The sequence below is a fragment of the Rhinolophus sinicus genome, chromosome 1 (genome assembly GCF_057876585.1).
Source record: "Rhinolophus sinicus isolate RSI-liver-muscle chromosome 1, RSI-T2T, whole genome shotgun sequence".
Taxonomy (NCBI): Eukaryota; Metazoa; Chordata; class Mammalia; order Chiroptera; family Rhinolophidae; genus Rhinolophus; species Rhinolophus sinicus.
In genome coordinates, this window is record NC_142501.1 from 53,805,951 (window position 1) to 53,832,538 (window position 26,588).

The window sequence follows — 26,588 nt, forward strand, 5'->3', positions numbered from 1 at the left end:
TCTAGGCCTTTGCACTTATTGGCTGTGAGCCTTTGGGCCAGTCATTTAAACTCTTGAGCCTCGGTTTACAGAACTCCCTTTCCCTCTGTTAAGATAATAGTATCTCCTGGAGTTGTTGGTAGAATTAAATGATATGCATGTAAATTGCTTTCCCAGTGCTGCCCTAAGGTGAGTATTCAATACAAATCCACTATCACTATATCTAGTTCTACTCCCTTCCCTATAAATATCTGTATTTCCTTTCCAGTTTAACCGTTTGTGTTTGTCTGTGTTTCTAACTCTACCTTACTTAACACCCAGCTCTGGGTGTGCAGAGTCTGCCATCTTCCCTGGCTCAACAAAACACTGTCCTCTACCAGAAAGTTGCAAAACCACCTTGTTTAGTGGTTACCACAGCTCTCATTTCCTTCCTGCTACTCCTCCCTTCCTTTGCTCGGCCGTGGTTCTTTTTAGGGGGAGGGGGTTGAAAGGATAAAGGGGTCAACTGAATCTAGAGTCCATGTGGCACTCCCCAAGCAGACCTATATCCCCAACCCCCAAAAGGCTCAAGGCAAAACGGCTTGGAAGGTGTGGGAGGGTGTGTGCCGAGGGAACACTCCTCCCTTCAATTCTGAAACTGGAAAGATGCGTATTAGCACCTTGGAAACATAATCCAGTGCCCTGAGCCCCAGTCTTTTGTTGCCCTAAGCAACAGGGCCAGGTGTCACGGCATTTATACTATGCTGTAGACATTTGTCCTCAACTAGAGTTCCTTGAGGGAAGAGGATGTACAGAGGCTCCACAGATGTTTGTTGAATTAATAAATTCTACCTTTGGATCACTTTCTCATGAAAGCCCACATAATACTAATCCCTAAAGTCCTGCACTGAGAATTTTGCTCCAATTTGCTTGGTTTAGCAGCTGAGAAGTTAGAATATAGATAGAGAGAAAGACAGGGACAAGAGAAAGTAAATGTTGCAAAATGTAAACTCTTGGTGAAATAGGTGAGGAATATTCCAGTGTTCATTGATTTAACTTTTGTGTAGACGGGAGTAGGAGGGTATAGCTTTAAAAACAACCATCACTGCAGACATGTTTGGTGGGTATAGTTCCTCACCATGACCCTTCCCAATAATCATTTATTATATCTCAGTTAGTGACTTCTCTCAGTTGGGATAATTTGAATAGGGCTTGGATATTAGATATTACGGAATTTTGCTAAAAACTTTTTCTTAGGTGCAGTAACGATATTGTAGTTATGTAAGAAATCCTTATTCTCAGGATATGTGTTGAAGTCCGTTCTCTTTAATATGGCCCTAATATACTTTCCATCCTTTTCTCCCACCACTGCCTGTGCTCCAGCTCAGCGGGCCTTTCTCACTATTCTGCCTAAAAGGGTTTCCAGACCATCCCTTGCATGCTGGCATTCCTCTGCTGGAATGCTCTCTCACCCCTTGCCTGAAGAACTACTAATTAGCCATAATTCCTATCTCAAATTCAGGCTCCAACTAAAACCCTCCCTCAATTCTTCTTAATCTTTCTGTCTTCTGAATTCCCACAGATATGCAGATGTCTCAGGTCACTAACTTTACTTTTTTTTAAAAAAACAAACAAACTAGATTGTAAGCTTCTGCCAGGCAAGAATGCCTCTTACGCGTTTCTAAATTCCCTCCTGGGTGCAGCCCTGTATCCTAGACAAAGCAGTTTTTCTCGAAATATTGTTGATCGACCATCTGGGATACAAGTTGAGTAAAAGTCAACAGAAGAAGAGGCCAACAAAGGAGAGGTAAACAATACCCTTTGGGGGAGATCTGAGAGGTGTGTCACAGCAATCACAAAGAGTTGGTGAAAGCATTAGTTTGAAATGTGACGATGTATCATATTGTCAAAACATAATAAAGCCAGTTTGAATTCAGTCTCATGTTGAGTCCGGGTAGAACTGGAAAATAAAACAAGAATGCTTCTTCTCCATTGTGTCTGTCACCGGACCTTCACTCCTAGCTTTTCAGAGGAGGCCTGAGCAGAAGGTGTTCCTACTCCTAGCTTTGCTCCTGAGAGAAGAACAGCAGGAAGTGGGCAGGCCAGCAGGAAGTGGGGAGGCACAGATGTCAGAGCGGGTTACCAGGAACCCTGGTACGACAGCAGCCTGAGGTTGGCGTCCAAAGGCAATACACCTGGGTTCCAGCGATAGTTCTCACACTTGCCAATCTCTTTTGAGACTTGTTTCCTCATTTCTAAAATTGGGATGCTAATAACATGCTGAAGGGTTGAAAAGATGAAGTGCGATCATATCATGAGAATATCGGCTCTATAATGGGAAAGATCATGTCTTCCTTATATTCCTGTGCCTCGGCCATAGCTGGCACTTGATAGTTGACACATTTGACTATTTGACGATAGTTATTACATATTACTCAGAAGATTACAGCTAACTGCTTATAGAAAAATTGTGAAGTGTTCCAGGGAGTCCTTTCTTTTCTTCTTCTTCTTTTTTTTGGAGTCCTTTCTTTTGACTGTAATTTTTGCCATTTTAATCTTGCCTTCAATAACTTCCCATTCAACCATAAAAAAATAAAAATAAAAATAACTTCCCAAGATTTAAAGACTCTGGCAGGCTGAGCTGAGCTCCTCGCCATATCCCAGACCATTCCCAGTCTATCCAAACAGCATTCTCGATCTCTAGGGTGTCAGCTGAACTACTCCAAGTTCAATTTCTGCCTGCCCTTGTGTCTAAGTCTGGGTTCCGAGTATCTTCTTGTTTTCTGTAACAACTTGGGAATTCCCCAGGGCAGATTTGAGTTTGCTTCTCTATGTCTTCTCAGGGTTCAGACCAGGAAAAACAGGGTGTACCTGGGAGGCTGGTTTTCCCTTTGGGAAGTGTTTGAGGTTCAAGGAGCCATCTCCCCTTCTCACTTTGGTGTCCTTACCACGTTGAGTTTCCAAATCACTGAATTTCTGTCATTTTATAGATGCAGAATCTGAAGCCCAGAGTAGGTACATTATTTATCAAAGGCTTAGGAGCCCATGCTTAGAAAAGGAGAAAAATCCCAAAGCAAGGGCATAATGTTGGTGATGGGCTGGATGGGGACAGAAGGTGAGCGTGAAGTGCAATCAATTGCTGTTGCTTTAAAAATAACTATTATCCCTAAGTTTTTTGTCTTTGGGATTTTCCTTTTGTTTTTCCAACCCGTAGTATAGCTAGCCTTCCCCTCTTCTCTAGTACTTCTTTTCTAGTTTCTCCACACTGCTTCTAACTGGACTTTCCCATAGATTCTGACATTTAGCTATCAAATCAATAACAAGACAGCCTTTGGAGAGGCTGAAACCATGACCCCGGTGAAGTTACAGTGAGGTGAAGTAACAAAGTCTAGCCACACAAAATCTTTCCATTTTCCTCAGTTCTTTCACATGACCCGGCTTCCTTTTTCCCCTCTCCCATTGTGAGCCTCTTAAAGATAGGGGCTCTATCTACATTCCATCAATTCTCTGTTGATTGCTGATAATCCCTCTTGGGAGAGCTGGTTACCTTTCATCTTTCCAGGACCCAAGCCAGTGCTGTGCTTTTAGAAAATGACACAAATAGTTCAGCTCTTAAGCATGTGGTATTTATCCAAATGCTTCTAAGACCAACTCGTAGAAAACCACCATTCTATGTCAGGTCCTTCTTATCTCTCCCTTCTCTTTTTCTTCTGGCTTATTCATCTTCCCATACCATCTTATCTACCAGAGTGTTGACAGGTGGACAGAAGAGGTTCAGGTTAGAAGCAAAAAATACATACTCTGGATAGGCAGAAACAAGAAAGCCATTAAAATGTGTAGAGAAGCGCCCACACAATCTACATAGATAGGCAAGTCATAGATGGACAGCCTCCCTAAATGCTAGATCTAAGGAAGGACACAAAAAAAGAGATGCTCCTTCATCGCCCTGGGGCAGTGCTCTGCAACGCCAAAGGGACTGTACAGGAAGCAGATATAGGTTCCTACTTACATCAGCTTAAACAACACCCACAGGCCAGGCAGGGTTAGGTACAGAATCATGCAGAACGACTCTGGTCCAAGCCAACCGGTGGCATTTACCAGCAGCAGGGCTGGTCACTGCTGTCTTACCATTTTGGGAAATGACCCTCTTTGAACCCTCAATTTCATCATCTGTAAAATGCCATCCTTGCTGGATTGCTAGACTAAAAACTGTTACATAGCAGTTGCCAACCTTAGTTCCTTTTCTTCACTCTTTCTGGGTCAGCCCGAGCGTTGAGGTTCCTGAGAGAGACGGCTGTCACCTCAGCTTCGCCCATCCTTGCCCAAGATCGGGCCATGTTCTCCGTCTCTGTCAAGTCTGCCTGTTTTCCTGGACACCCACTGCCCACCTCCCATTTCCCCGGGGAAGCGGGACACCCTTCTCTTCAGTCCAGGCTTCCTGGGCCCCCTGAGCACCCCGCATGCCCCTCGCAATGCCAGGGGCCTCCGCTCGTTGATAGCAGCGGTGACCGGCAGGTAGCGAGGCCGGTGCCTACCTTCTCCTGGGCTCTGCTGAACTTCTTCTGCATCTGCTTGGCAAAGAGGCCGGCAGCGCCGCCCGCCTTGCCCTCAGCCATCCTGTCGGCTCCCCGGGGATGGCCTGCCCTGGCCCCGAGCTCTGCGGTTTTCTGGAGGCCCCCGAGGAGGAAGTGCGGCTTCCCGGCATGCCTCGCTTCCGGCCCTGGTGGGCGGGCCTCCTACTTCCCCTGCCCGCTGCTGCCCTGCAAGGCTGGCCGAGCCCCCCTGTGGCTGCCCCAAGACCACGCTGAGACCACCCTGAAACCCAGTGCAGCGAGCCTGGGCCCACACAGCGGCCACCCTGAGACCTGCTGCGAGGTCCACTAGGAGGCCCCCTGGAGCCCAGCCAGCACTGGCCCCTGAGGCCCTCCCCCTGTCCATCACGTCCTGCTCGGGGGTGCGGCCCGGAGCAGCCAAGCGGAGACTTTTGGAGATTAGGGTAGGGCTGGGCCTGCCTTCAGGCAGTGCTCATTCATGACCAGCTTCAAAGTTCTCCAGCTCTAAGGTATAGGAGTACCAGCCCAATTGAACAGACTTTTCAAAGAGGGCCAAGATTCATTCGTTTTCAAAAGCCAATTAGTTATAATGATCGGTACTGGAAAATAACTGAAGCAATTGGGTAGAAAATATGATTTCCACTCAGTAAGAGTACTTATTGGAAGGGAAAATGCATTTCATTTATATGGGTATGGGTACTGGGTTGCCAAGTACTTCAGGTTGCAAATTTTTTTTATTAGTTTCAGGTGCGCAAAACCATGTAATAGTTAGACATTTATCGTTTATGTCCCTCACACTGTGTCAACCCCCTTCCCCCATCCACTATCCCTCTGACATCACACACAGCCATTTCATTTCCACTGTCTCTATTCCTAATGCTGTACTCCGCTTCTTGTAACTACATATATAAACTTGTAGTTGACATTCATTATTGTTCAGCTTCAGGTGTACAGTGCAATGATCATGTACATTTATACAATGGAGTATTACGCAGCCATAAAGAAGAAAGAAATCTTACCATTTGCAACAACATGGATTGACCTAGAGAACATTATGTTCAGTGAAATAAGTCAGACAAAGACAAATACCATATGAGCTCACTTATATGTGGAATCTAAAGAAAAGCATAAATGAATGAACTAATCAGAAACAGTTTCAGAGACATAGAGGAAAAACTGAGGGTTGCTAGATGGGAGAGGGGTGGGGATTAGAAAGCACAGTCAGTATATTGTGGAATGTAATCAATAATGTTGTAAAGATTTTGTAGGGTATCCAATGGACACTTGTCTCGTTAGGGAGACCACCTCAGGGAAGATGTAGATGCCTGATCAGGTTGCAATTTTTAAAGATAGGAAGCCTCTATCAGAGAGGTTGGCTCTAAGCCTAAGAACTGGTAGAGAGAATGCAGAAGTGGGACAGGACACCAGACGTGGATTTGAAAGGGAGGAACAATGGAGGTCTTAGAGGTAGAAACGGGAGTCCTCAGGAAAGGAGAGGATCTTACTGAAAAAACTGAGGAGGAAAGTATGGAGCCTGTGTTGGGGATGGGGAGCAGATTTTTCTAGCTGGATAAACTAGTACAAAGTACTAGAAGGAGGCAGAATGTGAAGGCGACACAGATTGCAAAAGTTGGGGTGGGACAACTGAGATTACAACTGTTGTTTCTCTAGGTAGAAGGTCTCCAAATGGAAGTTACTCCCTATTTGTTTGAGGAGACAGCAGGAAAATAGGACACCAGGTCTGGAGGAACAATTTACTCAAGGATTTTACAATGCAGGTAGAATTCCCTTAAGGAAGGGAAGAGGGTCAAAATATACTTCCTAAGGAGTGGAGAGGGAAGCTGGAGACTAGGCAAAATTAAAGACCCCGATTTGCTATTGTTTTCCAGGTCATTCCCCCAAATAGACATACTGCGCTCAGGGTCAACTGTGTGATACGCATTCCTGAGAGCTGGGAAGCCAAGGACAAATTTTAAAAATGTGATTCCTGTCCTCAGATGCTGAATGTCTGGAGGTGGAGAAAGGTTGGTAACCAGATGATTATAATGTTATATTGTATATGTTATTAATTTACAGAGAAAGATACAACATTTTCAGGTCATAGGTCAATAGGGTTTATTCTGAATGTTAGCTGTGGGGATGGTCTAGAAGGGGCAGAGTGAAGAAAATGGAAGGACTTGATGTTGGATGGGGAGAAGCCCCGAGAATGGTGGTACTGTGGGGACAACTGAGAGAAGATAGTGATCACAAGTGTGTCACTAACAGGAGTGACCTGTGTCACGCTCAGGAATTCACAGCATCCTCAGCCATGCAGCCTAAACATTGCCTCCTAATAAGAAACTCTCTTCAGTACCAATCTCTTGGGAACCAAAATCGATGGTCACCAAATCATGTAGCATTAGAGCAGAAACAATCTTTAGAAGTTACCTAGATAGGGAAACTGAGTCACAGAAAAGGCTGGTGACTTGCCCAAGGGTACCCATTCCTCAGTTGTAGAATTGAGATTGGGAATATAGGCATCCTGACTCCAGCCCAGCCTCTTATAGTATATACACTGTTCTAGAGGCCTCTGCTGACATAGCAGCCTACAAATTCCAGGACCAGTCTTAGCCAGTTGCTCCTGCTGTAATACCTGCCTGGTCCCTCTTGTCCGGTCCTCAGTGACTGCTCTGGAAAACTGCTTCTCATCCTCTTAACCTGCTCTCTTCACTTTATCATAGGCCACTTTAACAAACTGAGCCCTGGCCAGGATAGGGCAAATTATCAGCTTCCCAGTTCTCTGTGGTTTAGAGAACCCTGGATCCGGTTGGCTATTTTAGCTCCAGCCTTGAAGTGCTGGCTCATACTTATTTTGAGGCCCCATATTGTTGTCTACTCTCCCTTTTTGTTCTGCTTCTTCCCCTTAATCCTTTCTTTTCTTTATTTAATAGCTTCTTTTCTCCTTTTTTCTATTCTGTCCTTCCCAGTCTCCTTTCTAATTTGTCACTTTCTTGGTCTGCTGGCATCTGGTCTACAACCTAATCCTATACCCCTATCTCTAGTGTATCCTAGTATGAAGTTGCCATCACCCAGAACCTTGGGGTGAGCCCCAGTTCTAGGCATTGAAGGGGAAAACAAGAGATGGAGGAGCCCACAGTGTACCTGAGAGAGTCAGGGCACATTCAGTCACTCAGGAATATTTAAAAGCACTCTGTGCCTTTAAATGTAGCAAATAATGCATAGGAGAAGGGGCAAATGGCAGATTAATGGGTAGATAGATCCTAAAATAATCCAAAAAGGATAATATAAAATCACTACCACTTGGCTTAGTTTGTGAACTAATAGAGGTGGCAGCAAATGGAAGAACCAGCCCAGAAATGTGATTAAATCCAACTTGGGTCCTATAACTGCACTTCTTCTAGAGGGCTCAATTACAAATAAAAAGACACAGGTAGACAATATAGAAGCAGTTTTATTTGCTTTTCTGTATCTGGCTCAATAGTCTCCTAGAATGTTTTTTTCCTTGATGGCCTCAAGTCCTGTTGTGGATTGAATAAGCATCTTGGGATGGCCGTTGTACTCAGGAAAATGTTCAGTTGTTGGCAATGACCTGAAGGAAAAACCAGTTATAGCCACAGTCAATTACTTCTTCCCATCGCCTTTCTTTTTTCCTCAGGGCTCCAAGTTGAGTATGGCCCTGTACTGGGCAATATGGGTAGTTCAGAGGGTTGGGGGGCAGGAAGTAGGTCTCAGCTGTGTCAGGACAGTTCAATGTTATAGGCATAGACCCAGGACTCAGTGGCAAGGACAGACTGTGAAACAGTTGCGAGTCAGCGTTCTTGCCACAAGACTCCAGAAAGTGTGAAGGCTGGAGGGTGTAGGTGGGATGACTGCCTGAGAGGCTCTCCTACTAGGTCAGTGTATGTAGAGTCTCGCCTAACCCTCATTGTTTACAAAACCTCTTTCCAAAGGGTAGAGAAAATTCTCATAATGCCCTTGGAAAGAGCTGGTAGGAGAGAATGCTAGTGCCTCTTCCCTTGCCCAGGAGCGTGCAGGCCTCGGAAGCTGTTTGCCACTTGGCTCTGGCTTCCGACAGCACTGACATGTGCCTGGTTCAGATCTGTTGTTACCACCATCTTACCCTAAGCAGTAAACACTACGGTGAAGCCTGCTTTGTGGGTATGTGAAGGGGAACTCATGATGGCAGCATTATTGAGGGAAAGCGCACTACGAAGGGAAGGGAAAGGAGGAAAACATATGAGTGTGGTGAGGAAGAGGATGGCTTCCCCTGCCCAACTTTTGCTCCCCCACCCAGCCAGCGCATGGGTCTCCCGGTGACTCTATTTCAACCCATCATTTGAGAGGACTCACATTATTTATCCAAGTGATGTAAGCAGATACCCGGGTGAAGACTGTGGGCTTCCTGGGGACATTACAACCCTGGCTGGACACAAAGCTGGTCACTCCATGGACAGCATACTGGCCATTCACCAAGCAGTTGAGGGGGCCCCCAGAATCACCCTGCAGGGAGGAAAAGCAGAGTCCTAAAATTCCAGATATTTTGACCTTTGGGCCTTTACTTTTGCTTATACCAGGCCCCCCATCTCTGTTTGTGAAATCCTGTACAGTTTCAAAGCTAATTCAAATCACCACTTTCTTTATATCTCCACCATCAAGATGAATCTCTTCTTTCTTTCTCAACAAGCACAGTACTTCTTCTTTTCTTTTGCAGTATTTATGTCATGTTCTGCCTTGTATTTTGGTTTCATAATTTGTTTCTACCTCCTACACATATCTATGAGCTTGAGACAGGAAGTAGGTCTTGCTGATATTTTTTCTTTCCACAATGCTAGCAGAGAACTTTGAACATCTTAAGCTTAATAGCTTTTACTCACTTAAACTGAAGGTGGGATGGGAGAAAAGGGTGTTCTAATGATTTCTTTATTCCCAGCATTTAGACCAATTGATCTAATTAGACTTAGCATTTAGACACAGGGCAGGTAGTGAACACATATTAAACGAAACTGGGGTGAAGTGGAGAGAAGGTAATGAAATGGGTTTACGTGCTCAGGCTTAGAATCAAAGGAACCTGGGTTTATAGAATATGACCTTGACACTCTTCTTACCTAGTTCCCACAATGCCAGTTCTATAATTCCAGACATAAAACTGGACGATATTTCACTGACCAGCGTAAGAGGGAAGACCTAAAGAGGTTGACATTGGGCGTCCCCCAATGAAATGGCCCAGCCAGATCACCTGACAAATCAGTTCACTATAGATGAACCCCACCTAAGGCTCAGAGCTACCTATCAGCTTTTTATTAGGTTGTTGTAAAAGTAATTGCGGTTTTTGCAATTCTTTTTAACCTTTTAAACCACAATTACTTTTGCACCAACCTAATACCACCCCACTCTGAAATAAGAGGAGATGGTCAAGGATTACCAAACATTTGAAGAAAGCCTCTAATATAAAAATGAAGATCAAAACAGACAAATAAACAATAAAAAAAATGAAGGCAACCAAGATTATGCAGGGAGAAGAAAACAATAAGACTATGATTAATATTGCATCCATGGTACAAGAACAGCAAGCTATGCTAGTAAACAGAACATTCAGAAAATAAAAAGAGCCTTTGGAAGTTATGAATATGATAATAGAAATGAAAGATTGGAAGGGCTGGAGGATAAAGTAGAACAAAATATAGAGAAAATGATAAGAGGACCAAGTTAGGAGGTAAATATGTGAATAAGAAATTCTAGAAAGAAAAATTAAAATGGAGGGGAGGAGATCATCAACCAATAAACATTTTCAGAAACAAAGCTCTGGAGTTCCCAGAATGAAAAAAAACAACCTAGTAGGTATCCCTCACGATGAGTATATATTATGCAAATAAAAAAGACAATTAGTATTTTCCAGGGAAAACAAAGTTATGCAGGAAATGGAAATGAATCCCAGAATACATGGTTTGGTTGCGAATCGCATTTTACATGATCACAATAAACACTAAATGTTAAACTAGTCAAAATTATTTTGGAAGGTTGAGCTGGTGTTAGGGAAGTACACGCGTAGGGGGTGAGTATGTATGTATAAAAGGAAGAGAGACCCAGATCTCCCATAACGCCTGAACGGAAAAGTTAAGTAGCAATATAACTATATATATATTTTAGAGAAGTATGAAGGCAGACTTCAAAAACATCAGCTGAAAAAAGTTGAAAGTGGTCCCTTCTGGGGAGAACTCAAGAGGTAGACGGGACACAATGACTGTTCTTTTCCATCATTAAGCTTCATAGTTTTATTTGCCACCTTAAGCAATTTCATGCCTATAGCTTCGATAAGAATTAAAACTTAAAAAAAAAAAAAAGAACTAGGGAAAGAGACTAAAAGTTCAAATTGGGGGTAATTCTTTTAAAAAGGAACTAGCTGTACCCCGCCCCAACTACAGCTTAGAAAAAGATGTTTTCTTTAGGTTATTGTACTCAAAACAAACAACCTAAGTCTCTTCCACCCAAATTCTAATAGGGATCTGAGAGCATTTCTGGGCTAGAGGACAGCAAGATTACTGAATTGTATGTAATACTATTGTCTTATGCTAATTGACCTAAAAAGAAACCATGGCTCTGGAGAGTTAGAGTGCCTGGCTGAGGATTTTAGGACGGAAGGAAGAGCTGGAAATGAGCCCAGTAGGCGTGGGTGGATTGAGGTGAGAGGGGCTCAGTGAATCCACTCTGAGGAAAAAGGTTGGGGACCCAGAAGTCTGAAAACCCAGAAGACACACTATTTGGGAAACTCCAGTGGGAAGGGATTCAGAGACACAATTGTCTCAGAGAATTATCAATTTGGAGTGGCAGGCAGAAGAAAAGTACTCCAGTTTTCAGTATTCATGGCGCCGAGAGTGAGCAGAGGGAAGTGAATTAACTCAGAAAGGTTAAACATTAAGTGACTATAGGTGAAGCTGGCTGGCAAGGACTTTATGCATTAGTGTCTTTTTTTTTTTTTTTTGGGCTCCTACTTGCATGTAGAGAACCCAGGATACAGGAATCTTAAGTTTTACACTGGGAAAGGCCTGGGAAAACTGAGATGAGTTGGTCAGCTTCCTTCCATAGTTCTAAATGCTCACAAAAAAATCTTTCGATTCTATTTCAGCCAGCCTACCAGCCTTCTGCTGGCTTCTCTTCTTCTTCCTCATAGCTTGGACCTCGTATTTGATCTGCCATCCTGTCCTTTTGCCCATTAATGCGGGAAAACCCAGTCCTGGATTAATCCATTCCCTACAAATGGGTCTTTGAATGAAGTGGCGTGAATCAGATGCCCACATGGTTACTGCGTGGTCTCTAAACTCAGCCTAACAGTAACATTTTGGAAGCCAATCCTTTTTCCATTCGCTTTAATTAATGCAGACCCATACGACCCTTGCCTCTTCATTTTCAGCCTCTAATCTGACTTCTAACTCATGAGTAAATAGAAGCAATAATGCAGAACACTTGCCAACTCCCAAGTACCCAGCACGCACATTCTTTCATGTTCATGCACATTTTGGTGTCGCTCTTCCTGTTCAAAGCCGGCTCCACCTGTACTCTTGGTTCCTTCTTTTTTGTCTCCTCTGGGATCTGGTGCCTTCCATTATTCCCTGTCTTTGACTCTATGGGATCCTTTTCTCTGCCTATTTCACACATTCAATTTTCCTCCCTCTTAAAAGATCCTCTCCCTCCTTGACTCTTAAAGCTACGAGACTTTGTTGTTGTTGTTCCTCTCTTTCATCCAAGATTCTCGGAAGAGTATTCTGTGTTCCTTGCTGTTTTTTATTGCCTCTTCATTCCTCCATCCTCTATCAAGCTTCTTCCCTCACCACTCCACTGAAACTGCTCTTGCCAGAGTTCCCAGTGACTCACCCACTGCCAGAGTAGTCACTTTATCTGCCCTGGCTCCTGGCTGCGCTGTTTACTATGTGATGACCTATCAGTACTTCCTGAGATTTTGTAAAACCCTTATTACTACATTTTTCTCTTGCCTGTAATCCCTCTTAGATCTTTCTGGGTTCTTTGTCCTCCACCTATTCCTGAAGCACTCAGGTATTTATATTATTACAGTTCTCCCAACTCACTGATCTTTTCTCTTTCTACTTGCCCCTGGTGTCACCTCCTGGCATTCCCTAGTGTGGTAATAGTTTATGTTCTAGCCAACGGGTCAGCAAAGGTTTTCTGTAAAGGGTCAAATAGTAAACGTCTTACACTTTGCAGGACATACAGTCTCTCTTACAACTACTCATCTCTGCGAAAGCAGCCAAAAATAATACGTAATGATCAACTATGGCTGTGTTCCAATAAAATGCTTTTTATGAACACTGAAATTTTATATTTTTAATAAGTTATGACATATTGTTCTGTTATTTTCCCCAACCATTTAAAAATGTAAAAACCATTCTTAGTTCATAGGCGAAAAAAAAAAAAAGCAGCTAGCTGGCGCTCAATTTGGAGGCTTGTGGGTTGACCTCTGCTCTAGCTAGCTGTAGGGAACACCCTATAATTCTCTGTGTGTGCTAGGTTCTTGGCCCATGTCTTTCTTCATGCTGTTCCTTCTCTCTGAATATGTTTTCCCCTTTCTCCTGTTTAACCTTCAGGACTCACTACAGATTCTACTTTCTCTGGGAAGGCAAGTCTTTTCTGATCCCAACAAGTAGAGGTAAGCACCCATCTTTTGTACGCCCATATCACCCTATAGGTATCTATATTATAACACTTAACCACATAGTATTACGGTGTCTATCACATGTCTGCGCTCTCCATTCCTCCCCTAGACACTGTTTGATTCACATTTGTATCCTTTGCTCTTAGTACAGTACCTGGCATTTAGATACTTAAGAACATTTGTGAAACTATGCATTAAGAAACCTGTAAAATGGTGTACTGCTGATTGATCTTGTCTGAATAGAAGAAGATTCTATTATGTATATTTATTATATTATATATGTGTGTATATACACACACACACACACGTATATATACATATATATATATACTATCACAAACCTGTTTCGTGCACTTTCTCTACTATATTCACCTGTACGTACTGCTGTAACCACTACTGGGATAAAAGGTGATGGTGGAGGAGCTACAAAAAAATTTGGGTTGATGGAGGGGAGCTACCTTACACAAAATAACAACCACCAATCCAGGCCCAGCCCCACTACAGCCATAAAAAAATCTAGGTCACGAATAAATTCTTAAACACACACACATATACCGACACACAAATGTTGGGCCACATACAAGCTTTTGAAGCAGGGACATTAGGCAAGATGCGTTTTAAGGTTCCTTTCAACTTTGAGATCCTGTGAGAATAGGGTTACTATCCCAGAATCATTCTCATTCAGACGCCGGAGTGGAAAGTTGAGTCTGTACATGTGGGTGTAAGTAGGTGTGGAACAGGGTATGAGGAAAAGGTGGGGGGCGGTAGGCAGAGAGCGGAGGGACGGGGGTGGGACTCCTCACAGTTCCTGTGTGTGCTCACCTGACACCCTGAGCGGACTCCATCGCCTCCCGCACACACCATGGTGTTCTTCACAGTGGAGCCCCAGTAGGAGGTGCTGGAGCAGGTGGCGTAGGACACGGTGGGCAGGTAAGCCTGCTGCAGGGTCTGGGCCAGCTGCCCATTGGCTGAACAGGACACACACCATTGGAGATCAGCCCCAGAAGCTCTCGAGGGAAAACACCTTCCACACCCTCCCAAACCTTCCCAAGCTCTGATGAAAGCTGACTTCAGGGCCAGCTCCTTCTCTCTGCCCATCGCAGGTCACAGGTACTCCTCTTGTGTCTCTTTATATGGCAGGTGTAGGCTCCTTCCTACAGAGTCATCCTTGATCATCATTCCAGGCTCCAAACCACTGATCCTACTCCTGCTTTTTGTGGTTTTTTTTAAACTCATGGACACCTTAGCTAAGTAACAAGAATGGTCTTGTTTGTTGATAACTTATCTGCCTGTCCTGCTTCCTGCTTACACTGTAAACCCCATGGAGCAGAACTGGGACTGTGCACCCTTGTTTCCACCTCTTAAGAGCTTGGTGCTGATTTCCTTTATCTTGCTTTTGGACTTTTCAAAGCCTTTGCACATGAATTGTTTCCTTGGACCCTTACAACAATTCTCTCATGTGATAGATAGGATATTGAATCACAATAACATTGAGTAAACTGAGAGCAGAACTGGATTAGACGTATGTCAGCGCCAGGTTTTCCCACTATATTGGCTCCTGGCAAGGCCTTGCCTCTCTCCAGGCCTCAGGTACAGCCCGGTGGCTGACAAACTTCCCTTCAGGCCTGGCATCTCTGCCTTTCTTGACTACCTCCGCTCATAGCCTCTCCCACCTTTCCATGTTATCTGAATGACATTTGCATGATGACCTTCTCTGCCTTGACTTTTCTGGACCGACAGCTACCCCTGGTTCATTCACTCCAACCCACAGCCCAGTGACTGACTATGGAGGTAGCACGAGGTGTAATGGCCACCAAAGTGGGAGCCACGATACCTGGGTTCTGGCCTCACCTAAGCAGTTACTAATTATGTGTCATGTGACCTTGTATAAGGTCTTTCATTTCCTTGGGCCTCAGTTTCCTCATGCATAAAATGAGAGGCTGGTGCATATGCTCTCTGAGGTAAGTTTTTTCAGTTATAAGAGTCCACGAATCTCTAATTGGATGATTCCGTGGCCTGCTCTTAGCTTGATTTTATGTCTCAGTTATTTTTATCTCCGGTTCCTTTGGTGTCCGGTCCCTGGCTATGAACACCTGGGACCCCAGAAGCTCAGCGAATCCAGGTCTATGTGGTAGATGGTGCCCATGTAGGTGACTTACTTCTGGTCCTGCCCCAGCCTGTGATGTAGCAGGGGCTGTTGTTAGCCAGGATCGTTCCCTCCCGGGGCAGAACACCCAGCTGGACGTAGCGGTTGAGGGTCACACTCTGGGCCAGGCGCAGCAGGGCGATGTCATAGCTACGGGAGGAAAGGAGACTACTCACTCGCGGGCGCAGGCCTTTCTTCAGGTCAGTATATGCACAGGCCCTCACTGAGTTTTTGTGTCCCCATAGATTTGGAAATCGAGGATTTTGGAGAAGGAAGCGGCTGACTTGCTAAGTCTCAGACTTGAGGCATTATACATTTGGATTGTTAGGACTTTATATATTCCACACAGCACCTGCTGGTGAGGTCTTGGGGTTGTAGTCTAGCTCTGATCCCTGCAACCCAGGGGAATGGAGCTTACATCTTTCAGGTATGAGTGGGGAATCGGGAAGGAGCAGAGTGGGGCGATGATGGTAGCAGAGCAGAGTTCTCCAGGAAAACAGATGTAAAATTCTGTGTGGTTCTGAAAGCTCTGTAGAAATATCCCAATGACTTGGACTCCCACATTCTATAGAATTGACCACCATTTTAACTACTTCCTTTGCAAAAGTGTACAGCTCGATCTTGCAGGAATTTTCTCATGTAAGATTCATTTTAAGAACCTTTCTTTTGCTGATGGAGTCTATTCCATAAAATGAATAATAAGTAACAATAAAAATGGAAACATTAAACTCTGTAGAGAAGGAGCTTCAGGTGACCCACTCATACAAACCAGCCTACATCAAATACATACATACCAAAGACTTTGAAAATTCTCAAGCTCTCCAAAACCTAAATTCTCAAAGTCCTACTGGATGAATGTGAAGGAAACCAAGACCCCGCTGCTTGCTAGTGAGCCCTCCACCTCCCAGCCCAAGGCCAGCCCCTCCTCACCCTTACCCGGCAGCCACGTTATTGCTGTTCCAGTATGGATGCACGACGATCCTCTGCACGTTCACGTACTGCTCAGTGCCGTCGTTCTGGCTCAGGTTGTGGTCTCCAACCACCACACGGAAGGTCATTTGGCTGGTATGAGAGAAGGAAGCCCTGAGTGATTCAGGGGGCTCACCTCTTCTCTGAGAGAAAAGTTGGGAAGCCATCTTGTGTCTTTAGGACAGGAACCCATCTTACCTGGTCAAGGCAGGGGAAGGATGAAAGACCTGGATGATGAAGTAACAAGCTCTCTCATTTCCTAATTTACTAACTTGTGGGAGTGACAAACCTACCACCCACTTCATTTCCCCAGTTTATTAAGCTAAACACCTCATAGGCTGAATATTTCATAACCTGGGGGAGGTGCGGTGAGCATCAATGAAATGATGAATGGCTCTCCGCTCACAGAGAGGTTTTGAGGGAAGTATAAACTTCTAGACAAGAAGTTCTTAAAGCCTGGTCTGTGGACCAGCAGCATCAGCATAACCTGGAAACTTGCTAGAAATGCAGACTATCCGGCCTCAGCCTGGACCTACCACATCAGAAACAGCGATCTGTGCCTCCTGAGTGATTCTGATACGTGCGCCAGTGAGAATCATTGCTCAAGACAAATATGAAAACATTGTTACTGGCCAGGCATTGACTAGGCACTTAACTGTGTACTTACTTAACCCTCACGATAACTCTACAAAGTAGGTATTATTACCCCCCTTTAGAGATAAGAGAATGAAGACTTAGAGAAGCTAAGTGAGTCGTCTAAGGTCGCAAAGCTAGAAGACGGTGGGACAAGATTTGAACCTGAGTTTGCCTGATGCCAAAATCTGTGCCCTTCATTATATTCTGCTACCTCCTCACAGGTTCCCGAACACCCACGTAAAGTCTTGCCCTGAGTGGTCAGAGATACGTATTCCTCCAGAAGGGCCAGACTGTTCCGGGGGCTCAGAAAAGCTGGTCTTTGTTTTTCTCACCTGTCCACGCAGTGGGCAGCTGTCATCACCCAGTTCTGTCTGATGAGGGTCCCTCCACAGGTGTGATACCAGTTACCTCTGGACAGGTACTGGAGGGAAATCTAGATGGGGAGGGAAGAAAAGAAGCATAGGTGGTGCTTCTTAAAAGGCTTTGCCCCAAACTGCAGGCTGCCCCCTTAAATTCCTGCCATCTTTCAAAACATTCTCCAACTTTCTGGGCTAGAGATGGCAACTAGATTTTGTTTGACCTGTCAGTAGCTATTGATTGGTTGGTGGCACCTGCAGTGGTGATGAGAAGGGGTGTGTAGATGCTCTGGGATCAGCAGGAAAGGGTGCCCCCTTTCTGGGTGATACTCCCTGTGTCCCTGGATGCGGGCTGGGGGCAGGTAAAGGCACACACACACAGTGTACTTGGCATCCCTGCTCCTGGCTGCTGCAAAGAGCCAAGAACCCAGGTCCATCGACCTCCGTTTCCTCTTGGGAAGGAAATGTCGCCAAGGAAATGTCGCCCACAAGCTTAGGTCTCAGAGCTTTCTCTTCATTGTTTTCAAAGATATATATACCCCGTTCACCCACTTCAGTGAATATTTCAGAAACACCACAGGAATGTTCATTGTTATCAGTTCATAGCTGCTTCTTCAGCGCTTCATATTACACAGTAGCTCCACTCCCGAAAGCTGGGGCTCAGACTTTTGTAAATTGAATTGAATTTTCATTGCAAGGATTCCTCTCAAAGTGTGGCAATTCACCAGTTAACTTGCTAGTTTTACAGTTAGAATTGCTTAAATCAGAGCCTAGCTGTCCTGTTACGAAAGTGGAAACTCTTTAAATAGCCAAGTAAGCAACACATCCTACTTGGGGGTGGGAGTGCGCTTGAATGCGTGACACACACACTGTGTGTGTGTGTGTGTGTGTGTGTGTGTGTGTGTGTGTGTGTGTGTGTGTGTGTGTGTGTGTAGGTATGTCGAGTCTGAGGTGTGGGTCTGACACACAGTCTTGTTAGTGTGGCACCAGTGGTCTTGCTGGGCGTGTAAATGTGGGCACTGGAGAGAGTCAGTGTGGTTGACGTTTCAGTTCCCTCCTCCAAGTCTTCTGCATTTAGAAAAACCACCTAAGCCCAGTCCCATTCATCTTTAAAATCTAGAATCCAGGCCGTTGGAGAGCTTCCTGTGCGTAAGGATATACACAAACACATGTAATACTGTGTATCAGCGCCCAGGCAACTCTTATTTTCTTGGAAGTCTGGGGCTGTGAAGAAACACCCACCTGAGAGGGCCAGGCATTCCTCTGGGCCTCAGTCCCTCCAACTACCCGGGGATTGGTTTCTGGAAAGTCCTGGGTGCTGTGTCCTTTTCGGGGTAGAAGAGAAGTGAGTGATGAGTAAGCATGGGGTCAGCTGAGGGGGAGGGTTGGGGTGGGGGGGAGCAGCTGTGCTTTGCCCGCACTTTCACATTTCCTCCCTAGCAAGTGAGGGGCCCAGTGGTGAGTTCTCTGAGCTCCTTTGGAAAGCAGGGGAGTCTGAGTGCCTTCTGCTTTCCCTGGGTGTCCCCCGAACTCTGGCGTGCTATGAAGGACCTATTTCAAATCACCAGGCTAGGGCCTCAGAGGCTCCTTGTGAGCTCAGCCTCTCTCAGGCTCATCCCTTGGCCTGAGGGGACCCCCCTTCTCCCTAACCTCCACCCCCAAACACAACACAGCTTTGGCAGGATTCTCTAGGGGGCAGGGACAGCAGGGCACCTCCCATCCAGGCACCTGCTGAGGATGTCTTCTTCTCAGTGGGGGTGGTAGGGAATCCCAGGCCCCTGGAAGAGGCTTCTCTCTGCTTTATGAGGGGCTTACATGGAGAGGGACCCTGACCTTTCCTTCACAGGCCTCAGGAGAGTGAAGACTCACAGGCAGTGTCCCACCCACCCACCCTGGGCTGAAGAGCAGGCCCAGGCTTGGGGATAGCTTTCTGGCCCTCCTGCTCAAACCCCCTCACTAGAACTCAGGCCACATGACCCACTTACCATAAAGGACCAGGGTGGCGAAGAGCAGGAAGCGCAGCATGTTGCCAGCAGAGTAGACCACTGCCCCCTTCCCATGGAACAAGCCCTCTTTATACTCCTTTTATCAGCAGCCTTGCTGACCTTCTTTCTACCAGCTGGCAGGGCTATGGGTGCAAGGCAGGGAAAACCACAGGTGACATGGAAATACACATGAAAAGATTTCTTTTCAAGTAAACTAATTTATCTGTTGTTCCAAGACAGAACAAGGTCAGGGCTGAATTAATCATCTGCTTTTAGTTGAAAAGCATCCAACAAACTCTTTTTCAGAAATAAGACGGAGAATCAGGACTGGCTTTTCCCTCAGGATGCTTCTTTCATAGTCTGTCACTGTCTTCTGTCCTCAGTGGCACTACAAGCTCAGAGACCCATCCTGTGCACCAGAAGGTGGGGGCACAGGGGAGTGGGGGAGGGAGGAGGGTGGTTAGCAAGAGGAAGGAAGAGACAGCAACATCTCCCTGTGCAAAGAGGGCGATGGGACGTTCCCCAAGCGTGCAGACATAGGTGTACATGCAGGAAGGCAAAAGCAAAATAGGTTCAATGGAGGGAATTCTGGTGGAAGATGGTGCTAAGAAACAGGTCTGGGGAGACTCAGACGGAGAATCAGAGAGAGAGCTCCCAGAGGAGAATGTGGGGCAGGGGCAGGTTAGAAGATGGAGCCCTCGGGATAGGGAGATAGTCTGAGGGCGATGAGGGTAGAGGGCAGGGGAAGCAGGAGGTAATGAGCCGTGTGTCCTGCAGGAGATGAAAGGCAGAGAAGTATGGGTGGAGGGTGATGTAGGCAGAGGGAAACCTAGAGGGAGGCAGGAAAGTCACCTGACCCCCCTGGGGGCTTTTGTTCCCTGGACACTCCAATTCCAATTGCATGCCTGCAGGTGCTGGAGAGGCCTGGAAAAGCTGTTGAAAGGAGTTCTGTACAAACTGTCACCTTTTCAGGTCCTTGAGCTATTCCGGGGAATTGCACTATGACGCTCAGGTAACCTGGAGGGCTCCCTCTCCAGTGTAACCCCCTGCAGTCTAACACCAAGTCGGGGAGGCGCTGAGCTGGGCTGGGAAACCAGGGCCTCTTTTGTGATTCTCCTCACACCTCCCTGCCTCCTCTGGAGACAGCTCTAGCCTCAGGGTGAGGAGTTTAAGGGAAGGTTTTAGAGCTCTCTAAAAGTTACCCCTCAACATCACACACTCCAACGTGAGCCTTTAAGGACAGGGCCAATATCACATCCATCTTTGTACCTGTGGCTTAGCCCAGAGAAGCCCAATCTGTATTTGCTTAGAAACTAAACTCTAGCGCTGCACGTAAGCCCCTCACAAGCAGTGTCTAACCTACACACCCAGCATCATCTCCTATGCTGGTCTTACTCTTTTGTTGTTGTTGTTCTCCTCTTAGGGGGAGGTATAGGCAGTGGCTTCAACTTTCTTTTTTATTAATCTTTAAAATTTTTTTGGGGTTACAGTTGATATTCAATATTATACTAGTTTCAGGTGCACAGCGTCGTGGTTAGACATTTGTATAACTTATAGAGTGATCCCCCGTTAAGTCTAGTACCCACCTGGCACCATACATAGTTATTACAATATTATTGATTATATTCCCTAAACTGTGCTTTTACATCCCTGTGACTATTTTTAACTACCAGTTTTACTTCTTAATCCCTTCCCCTTTTTCATGCAACTCCCCAATCCCCTCCCTTCTGGCAACCATTAGTTTGTTCTTTGTATCCATGAGTCTGTTTCTGTTTTGTTTATTTTGTTTTTTAGATTCCGCATGTAAGTGAAATCATATGGTATCTGTCTTTCTCTGTCTGACCTAGCATAATACCTTCTAGGTCCATCCATGTTGTCATAAATAGTAAGATTTCTTTTTTTTTATGGCTGAGTAATAGTCCATTGTATATATACACCACATCTTTTGTGTATTCCTTAATTTACTGTTGTAATTACACATTATCTTCCTACTTTTGCCTTTTAACCTTTGTACTAACTTTAGTATTAGCTTATCCACTGCTTTTATTATGTGTTTGCCTTTGTCAATGATAATTTTTTTCTTTGCGATATTTTCTGATTCATTTTTTTTATTTCTTTTTCTTCTTAAAGAAGTCCCTCTAACGTTTCTTGTAACACTGGTTTGGCGGTGATGAATTCCTTCAGCTTTTTCTTGTCTGGGAAGCTCTTTATCTTTCCTTTGATTCTAAATGATAGCTTTGTTGGGTAGGGTAATCTTGGTTGTAGGTCCTTGCTTTTCATCACTTTGACTATTTTGTGCCAATCCCTCTGGTCTGCGAAGTTTCTTTTGAGAAATCAGCTGACAGTCTTATGGGAGCTCCGTTATAGGTAACTAACTGCTTTTCTCTTACAGCTTTTAAGATTCTCTCTTTGTCTTCAATATTTGGCCTTTTAATTATGATGTGTTTTGGTGTGGGCCTTTTAGGGTTCATCTTGTTTGGGACTCTCTGCATTTCCTGGACTTGTATGTCTATTTCCTTCACCAGGTTAGGGAAGTTTTCTGTCATTATTTCTTCAAATAGGTTTTCAATCCCTTGCTCTCTCTCTTCTTTTGATAGCCCTATGATGTGAATGTTGTTACACTTGATGTTGTCCCAGAGGTCCTTTAAACTATCCTCATTTTTTTTTTTTTACACTGTTCTGATTGGGTGTTTTCTGCTACTTTGTCTTCCAAATTGGTGATTTGATTCTCTGCTTCATCTAATCTGCTGTTGATTCCATCTAACGTATTCTTCATTTCAGTTATTGTATTCTTTATTTCTGACTGGTTCTTTTTTGTTTTCTATCTCCTTTTTTTATGTTTCTTATCTCTGTTGAAGTTCTCACTGAGACAATCTACTCTTCCCCTAAGTTCATTGAACATCCTTATAACCAATGTTTTGAACTCTGCATTTGGTAGATTGCTTGTCTCAATTTTGTTTAGTTCTTTTCCTGGACTTTTGTCCTATTCTTTCATTGGGACATATTTCTTTGTCTTCTCATTTTGGCTGCTTCCCTATGTTTGTTTTTATGTATTAGGTAGATCTGCTACATCTCCCAGTCTTGGCAGAGTGGTCTTATATAGTAGGTTTCCTGGGGGGCCCAGTAGTGCATTCTCCCTGTTCACCTGAGCCAGGTGCTCCAGGGGTATCCCTTGTATGAGTTGTGTGTGCCCTTCTGTTGTAGTTGAGCCATGATCACTGTTGACACATCAGTGGGTGGGATTCACCCTCAGACTGTCTGGCTGTGTGGACTGGCCATGACTATAGCAGACAAGCTATTGTGCAGGGGCTGACCCCAATGAGCAGGATTCACTTTAGTGGAGCTTTGGTGCCTGCTGAGTCCATCCTTTGGGTGTGTTGTTTGTGACACTAGTTGGGTGGTGCTAGTTGTAGTCTGAAGCCAGCCACCAGGTGTGTTGGTTCTGTGGCCTTTTGGGAGGGGCTCCAGTGCAGGCCAAGGTCAGCCACTGCCAGTGTCTGGCTCTGGGCCACCTGGTTGGAGCTACAAAGTGATCTGCAGTTGGTAGCTGCCTGTGTTGGGCTTGGAGGTGCCTGGGAGTGGTTATGCTGTGAACTGAGGTCAGCTGCCACTAATGCCAGGCTTGGAGCTGCTTAGTAAGTGGTACAGGGTATGCTGAGTCCAGCTGCTGCTCGTTTGGAGTTTGTGGACCTTTGAGAGATTTTAGGAAAGTCCACAATGCAGGCCCAGGCCAGCAGGTTATGTGGGCAAGTGGTCTGGGTGGGGAGGGGTCTCAGGAAATCCACAGAGCAGGGCCAACAGTGTTAGCTCGTTGGCAGAGACACAAATTAGGCAACACTCAGCACCCGCAGGCTGTACGGGGAAGGGAACAACAAAGAAACAGTGGCTCCTGTGGCATTTTAGTCCCAGAGAGAGCTACCCTGCCAGCCCTCACGCAGAAGCTAGTCAGTTCAGTTCCTTCCCGTGTCCCTGGTACTTTCTGAGCTGCTGTCCCTTCCCTGGAGCTTAGAGCGAGTGTGAGTGTGCTTGGGCCCTTTAAGAGGATATCTAGGTATACAGCAGCCCTGTCTCACCCAGACTGAGTCCCTGCTGATTTTCACAGCCAGCTGTTGGGAGGACTCCTCTTCCCAGCACTGATGCTCTAGGCTGGGGAACCCAGTGTGGGGTGCTTCTCAGAGGGGACCTCTGCAGCTGAGATATATCTCCTGATTTGTAACTGCCACATGTGGGTGTGGGACCAGCCCGTTTTGCATCTCCACCCCTTCTACCAGTCTCAGTGTGGCTTCTCCTTTATATCCATAGTTGTAGGAGTTCTGTTCAGCTAGGTTTCAGGTGGTTCTCAAAGGTGGTGGTTCTATAATTTAGTTGTAATTTTGATATGGTTGTGGCAGGAGGCAAGCACAGCGTTCACCTACTCTTCCATCTTGACCAGAAGTCTGGCTTAACTTTCAAGGCACTGCATTTCTTTTGACTAAGCAATGCTAATTCTAGGAATGCATCCTTTTGAATTAAACACAGCACAAAAATTAATGTACAAGGATGTGGATTATAGTTTGTCACAAAACTTTGTATAGTATAACCCATAGCAAACTATAGATTCATTGCAATCCCTATCAAAATACCAATGGCATTTTTCACAGAATTAGAACAAATAATCCTAAAATGTATATGGAACCACAAAAGACCCTGAATAGCCACAGCAATCTTGAGAAAGAAGAACAATGTTGGAAGCATCACACTACCTGATATTACACTACAAGGCTATAGTAATCAAAACAGCATGGCACTGGTGTAAAAACAGACACATAGATCAATGGAACAGAATAGAGAGCCCAGAAATAAACCCACACCTATACAGTCAATTAATCCAAGACAAAGGAGATAAGAATATACAATGGGGTAAAGACAGTCTATTAATAAATGGTGTTGGGAAAACTGGTCACATACATGCAAAAATGAAACTAGACTACTTTCTTACACCATATAGAAGAATAAACTCAAAATGGATTAAAGGCTTAAATATAAGACCTGAAATCATAAAACTCCTAAAAGAAAACATAGGCAGTAAACTCTTTGACACTGCTCTTAGTAATATTTTTTTGGATATATCTCCTCAGGCAAGGGAACCAAACTAAAAAAATAAACAAATGGGACTACGTCAAACTAAAAAGATTTTGCACAGCAAAGGAAACCATCAACAAAACAAAAACACAACCTACCAAATGGGAGAAGATATTCACCAATGATACATCTGATAAGGGGTTAATATCCAGAATTTATAAAGAACTCATACAACACTAAAAAAATAAACAATCCGATTGAAAAATGGATAGACAGTTCTCCAAAGAGGACATACAGGTGGACAATAGACATGAAAAGATGCTCAACGTCTCTAATTATTCTCTAATAATTAAAATCACAATGAGATATCACCTCACACCTGTTGGAATGGCTATCATCAAAAAAATCAATGAACAACAAGTGTTGGCAAGGATATGGAGAAAAGGGAACCCTCGTGCACTGTTGGTAGGATTGCAAATTGGTGTAGTCACTATGGAAAACAGTATGGAGGTTTTTCAAAAAATTAAAAATAGAACTACCTTATGACCCAGCAATTCTACTTCTGGGTATTTATCTAAAGAAACCCAAAACACTAATTTGAAAAGATATATGCACCCCTGTGTACAGTGCAGTACTATTTACAATAGTCAAGATATGGAAGCAACTTAAGTGCCCATCAATAAAAGATTCTTAAGAAGAGGTGGAACATATATACAACGGAATATTACTCGGCCATAAAAAAGAATGACATCTTACCATTTACGACAACATGTATGGACCTAGAGGATATTATGCTAAGTGAAATAAGTCCAACAGGTAAAGACAAATACCATATGATTTTACTTATATGTGAAATCTAAAAAACAAAACAGAAGCAGATTCATGGATACAGAGAAAAAATTGATGGTTGCCAGATGGGAGAGGTGTTAGGGGGATGGGTAAAAAAAGAGAAGGGATTAAGAAGTACAAATTGGCAGTTAAAAATTGTCCTGGGGATATAAAGTACAGCATAGGGAATATAGTCAATAATAATGTAATAACTATATATGGTGCCAGGTGGGCATTAGACTTATTGGGGGGATCACTTTGTAAAGTATATAAATGTCTAATTGCTATGCCGTACACCTGAAACTAATATAATATTGAATGTCAACTGTAATTGAAAAAATTGGGGGAAAAAGCCTTGTATAGTATAGTTGGTTACAAAGTTTGTTGCAAAATTGGGGAAAATGTAAGTATTCATCAATAAGACAAGGTTAAAGAAATTGAGTTTAACCACATTATGGAATATTGTGCGGCTTTTAAAAAGAATGAATTAGACTTAAATGAACTAACATGAAAAGACGTCTTTGATATACTGAATGAAGAAATCAAATTGCAAACAATACAGTATGTGTATATTTATAGATTCATAGAAGAACGGTTATGGAAGTGTTTGTACCAAGCTGTAGAGTTATTACATCTAGAAAATGAATCAATAGGTATAGGAGCATTGTGAGGATAAATTTCACTTTTTACTCATATTTTTCTGTATTATTTGACTTCACTACAGCATTACTTTTGTAATTAAAAATAAAGAAGAACTTTTGGGACTTTTAGCTATTTTTGACAATGGCACCAATACCCTTCAAGAGAGAACCCCAAAGGGGGCCAGCCATTCCGTGCTAAGGCAAGTCTTCTGGAACCAGGAGATAGTAGCACAGGGCTAGCATTAAGGTTGTAGCTTAGCTCTGAGAATGGCCAGAGGGGTGGCTTTTAAGGAAGAGTGCAGGTGTCAGATTAGGGCAAGACTAGTCTTGGCTAAAGAGAGGCCAGGAAGCTGGTTTCTTGAGCCTCCCCACCACCCGTCAGCGCTCTCTCCCTCTTGACTAACTCCCTTCCCTAGTCCTTTCCTCACTTTGAAGCTGGGGCCTCCTCTATAGACATGGCTTTTTGTCTCTTCTACTGCATCTCTCACTCCCTGTGAGTTCCTCTTAGTCCCTGGGAGAGGCTGTGCTGTTTAGGGGGAGGGGTGAGGAGCCACATCCGGGCACCTTGGTTAGACACATACTATAGGACTGGGCTAGGGAGCTACTGGGTGACACTATGGACTGTGTGAGGGATACTGGGATAAATGGCAGCTCATTAATGCCTGATAGATGGCTGGATGTTGAATGCAACCAGGAGTAGGGCTAGGATTAGAGTTAGGGACTAGGGCTTGTCTAGCTTACCTGTTAGCATGGCATTCAAAACGCTCTCATTCGGGGCCCAACCCATTGT

The 26,588-nt window shown here is 44.4% G+C and overlaps 2 protein-coding genes and 1 long non-coding RNA gene across 4 annotated transcripts in view; 1 reads left to right on the forward strand and 2 right to left on the reverse strand.

The window, feature by feature from the left end:
- BIN2 (bridging integrator 2) overlaps positions 1-4,647 on the reverse strand; it is a 30,463-nt gene extending 25,816 nt beyond the window's left edge. For both annotated transcript variants that reach the window (XM_074325680.2, XM_019724544.3), the window contains exon 1: positions 4,494-4,647. In XM_074325680.2, the coding sequence (XP_074181781.2) occupies positions 4,494-4,574 (81 nt within the window). In that variant the 5' untranslated portion in view covers positions 4,575-4,647. The remainder of the gene's footprint in view (positions 1-4,493) is intronic.
- A 154-nt stretch (positions 4,648-4,801) lies between these two features.
- LOC148759064 (uncharacterized) overlaps positions 4,802-26,588 on the forward strand; it is a 50,207-nt gene continuing 28,420 nt past the window's right edge. Inside the window, exons 1-3 of the long non-coding RNA XR_016021724.1 lie at positions 4,802-5,020; positions 6,401-6,535; positions 13,109-13,170. This is a non-coding gene — a long non-coding RNA (uncharacterized LOC148759064). The remainder of the gene's footprint in view (positions 5,021-6,400; positions 6,536-13,108; positions 13,171-26,588) is intronic.
- CELA1 (chymotrypsin like elastase 1) lies at positions 7,945-19,405 on the reverse strand. Its single transcript, XM_019724543.3, has 8 exons — positions 19,269-19,405; positions 18,526-18,608; positions 17,260-17,360; positions 16,259-16,384; positions 15,336-15,472; positions 13,999-14,144; positions 8,862-9,011; positions 7,945-8,100 (listed from the first exon to the last, which is right to left on the reverse strand). The coding sequence occupies exons 1-8, from the start codon at positions 19,306-19,308 to the stop codon at positions 8,083-8,085; spliced, it is 801 nt and encodes a 266-aa protein (XP_019580102.1). The 5' UTR covers positions 19,309-19,405; the 3' UTR covers positions 7,945-8,082.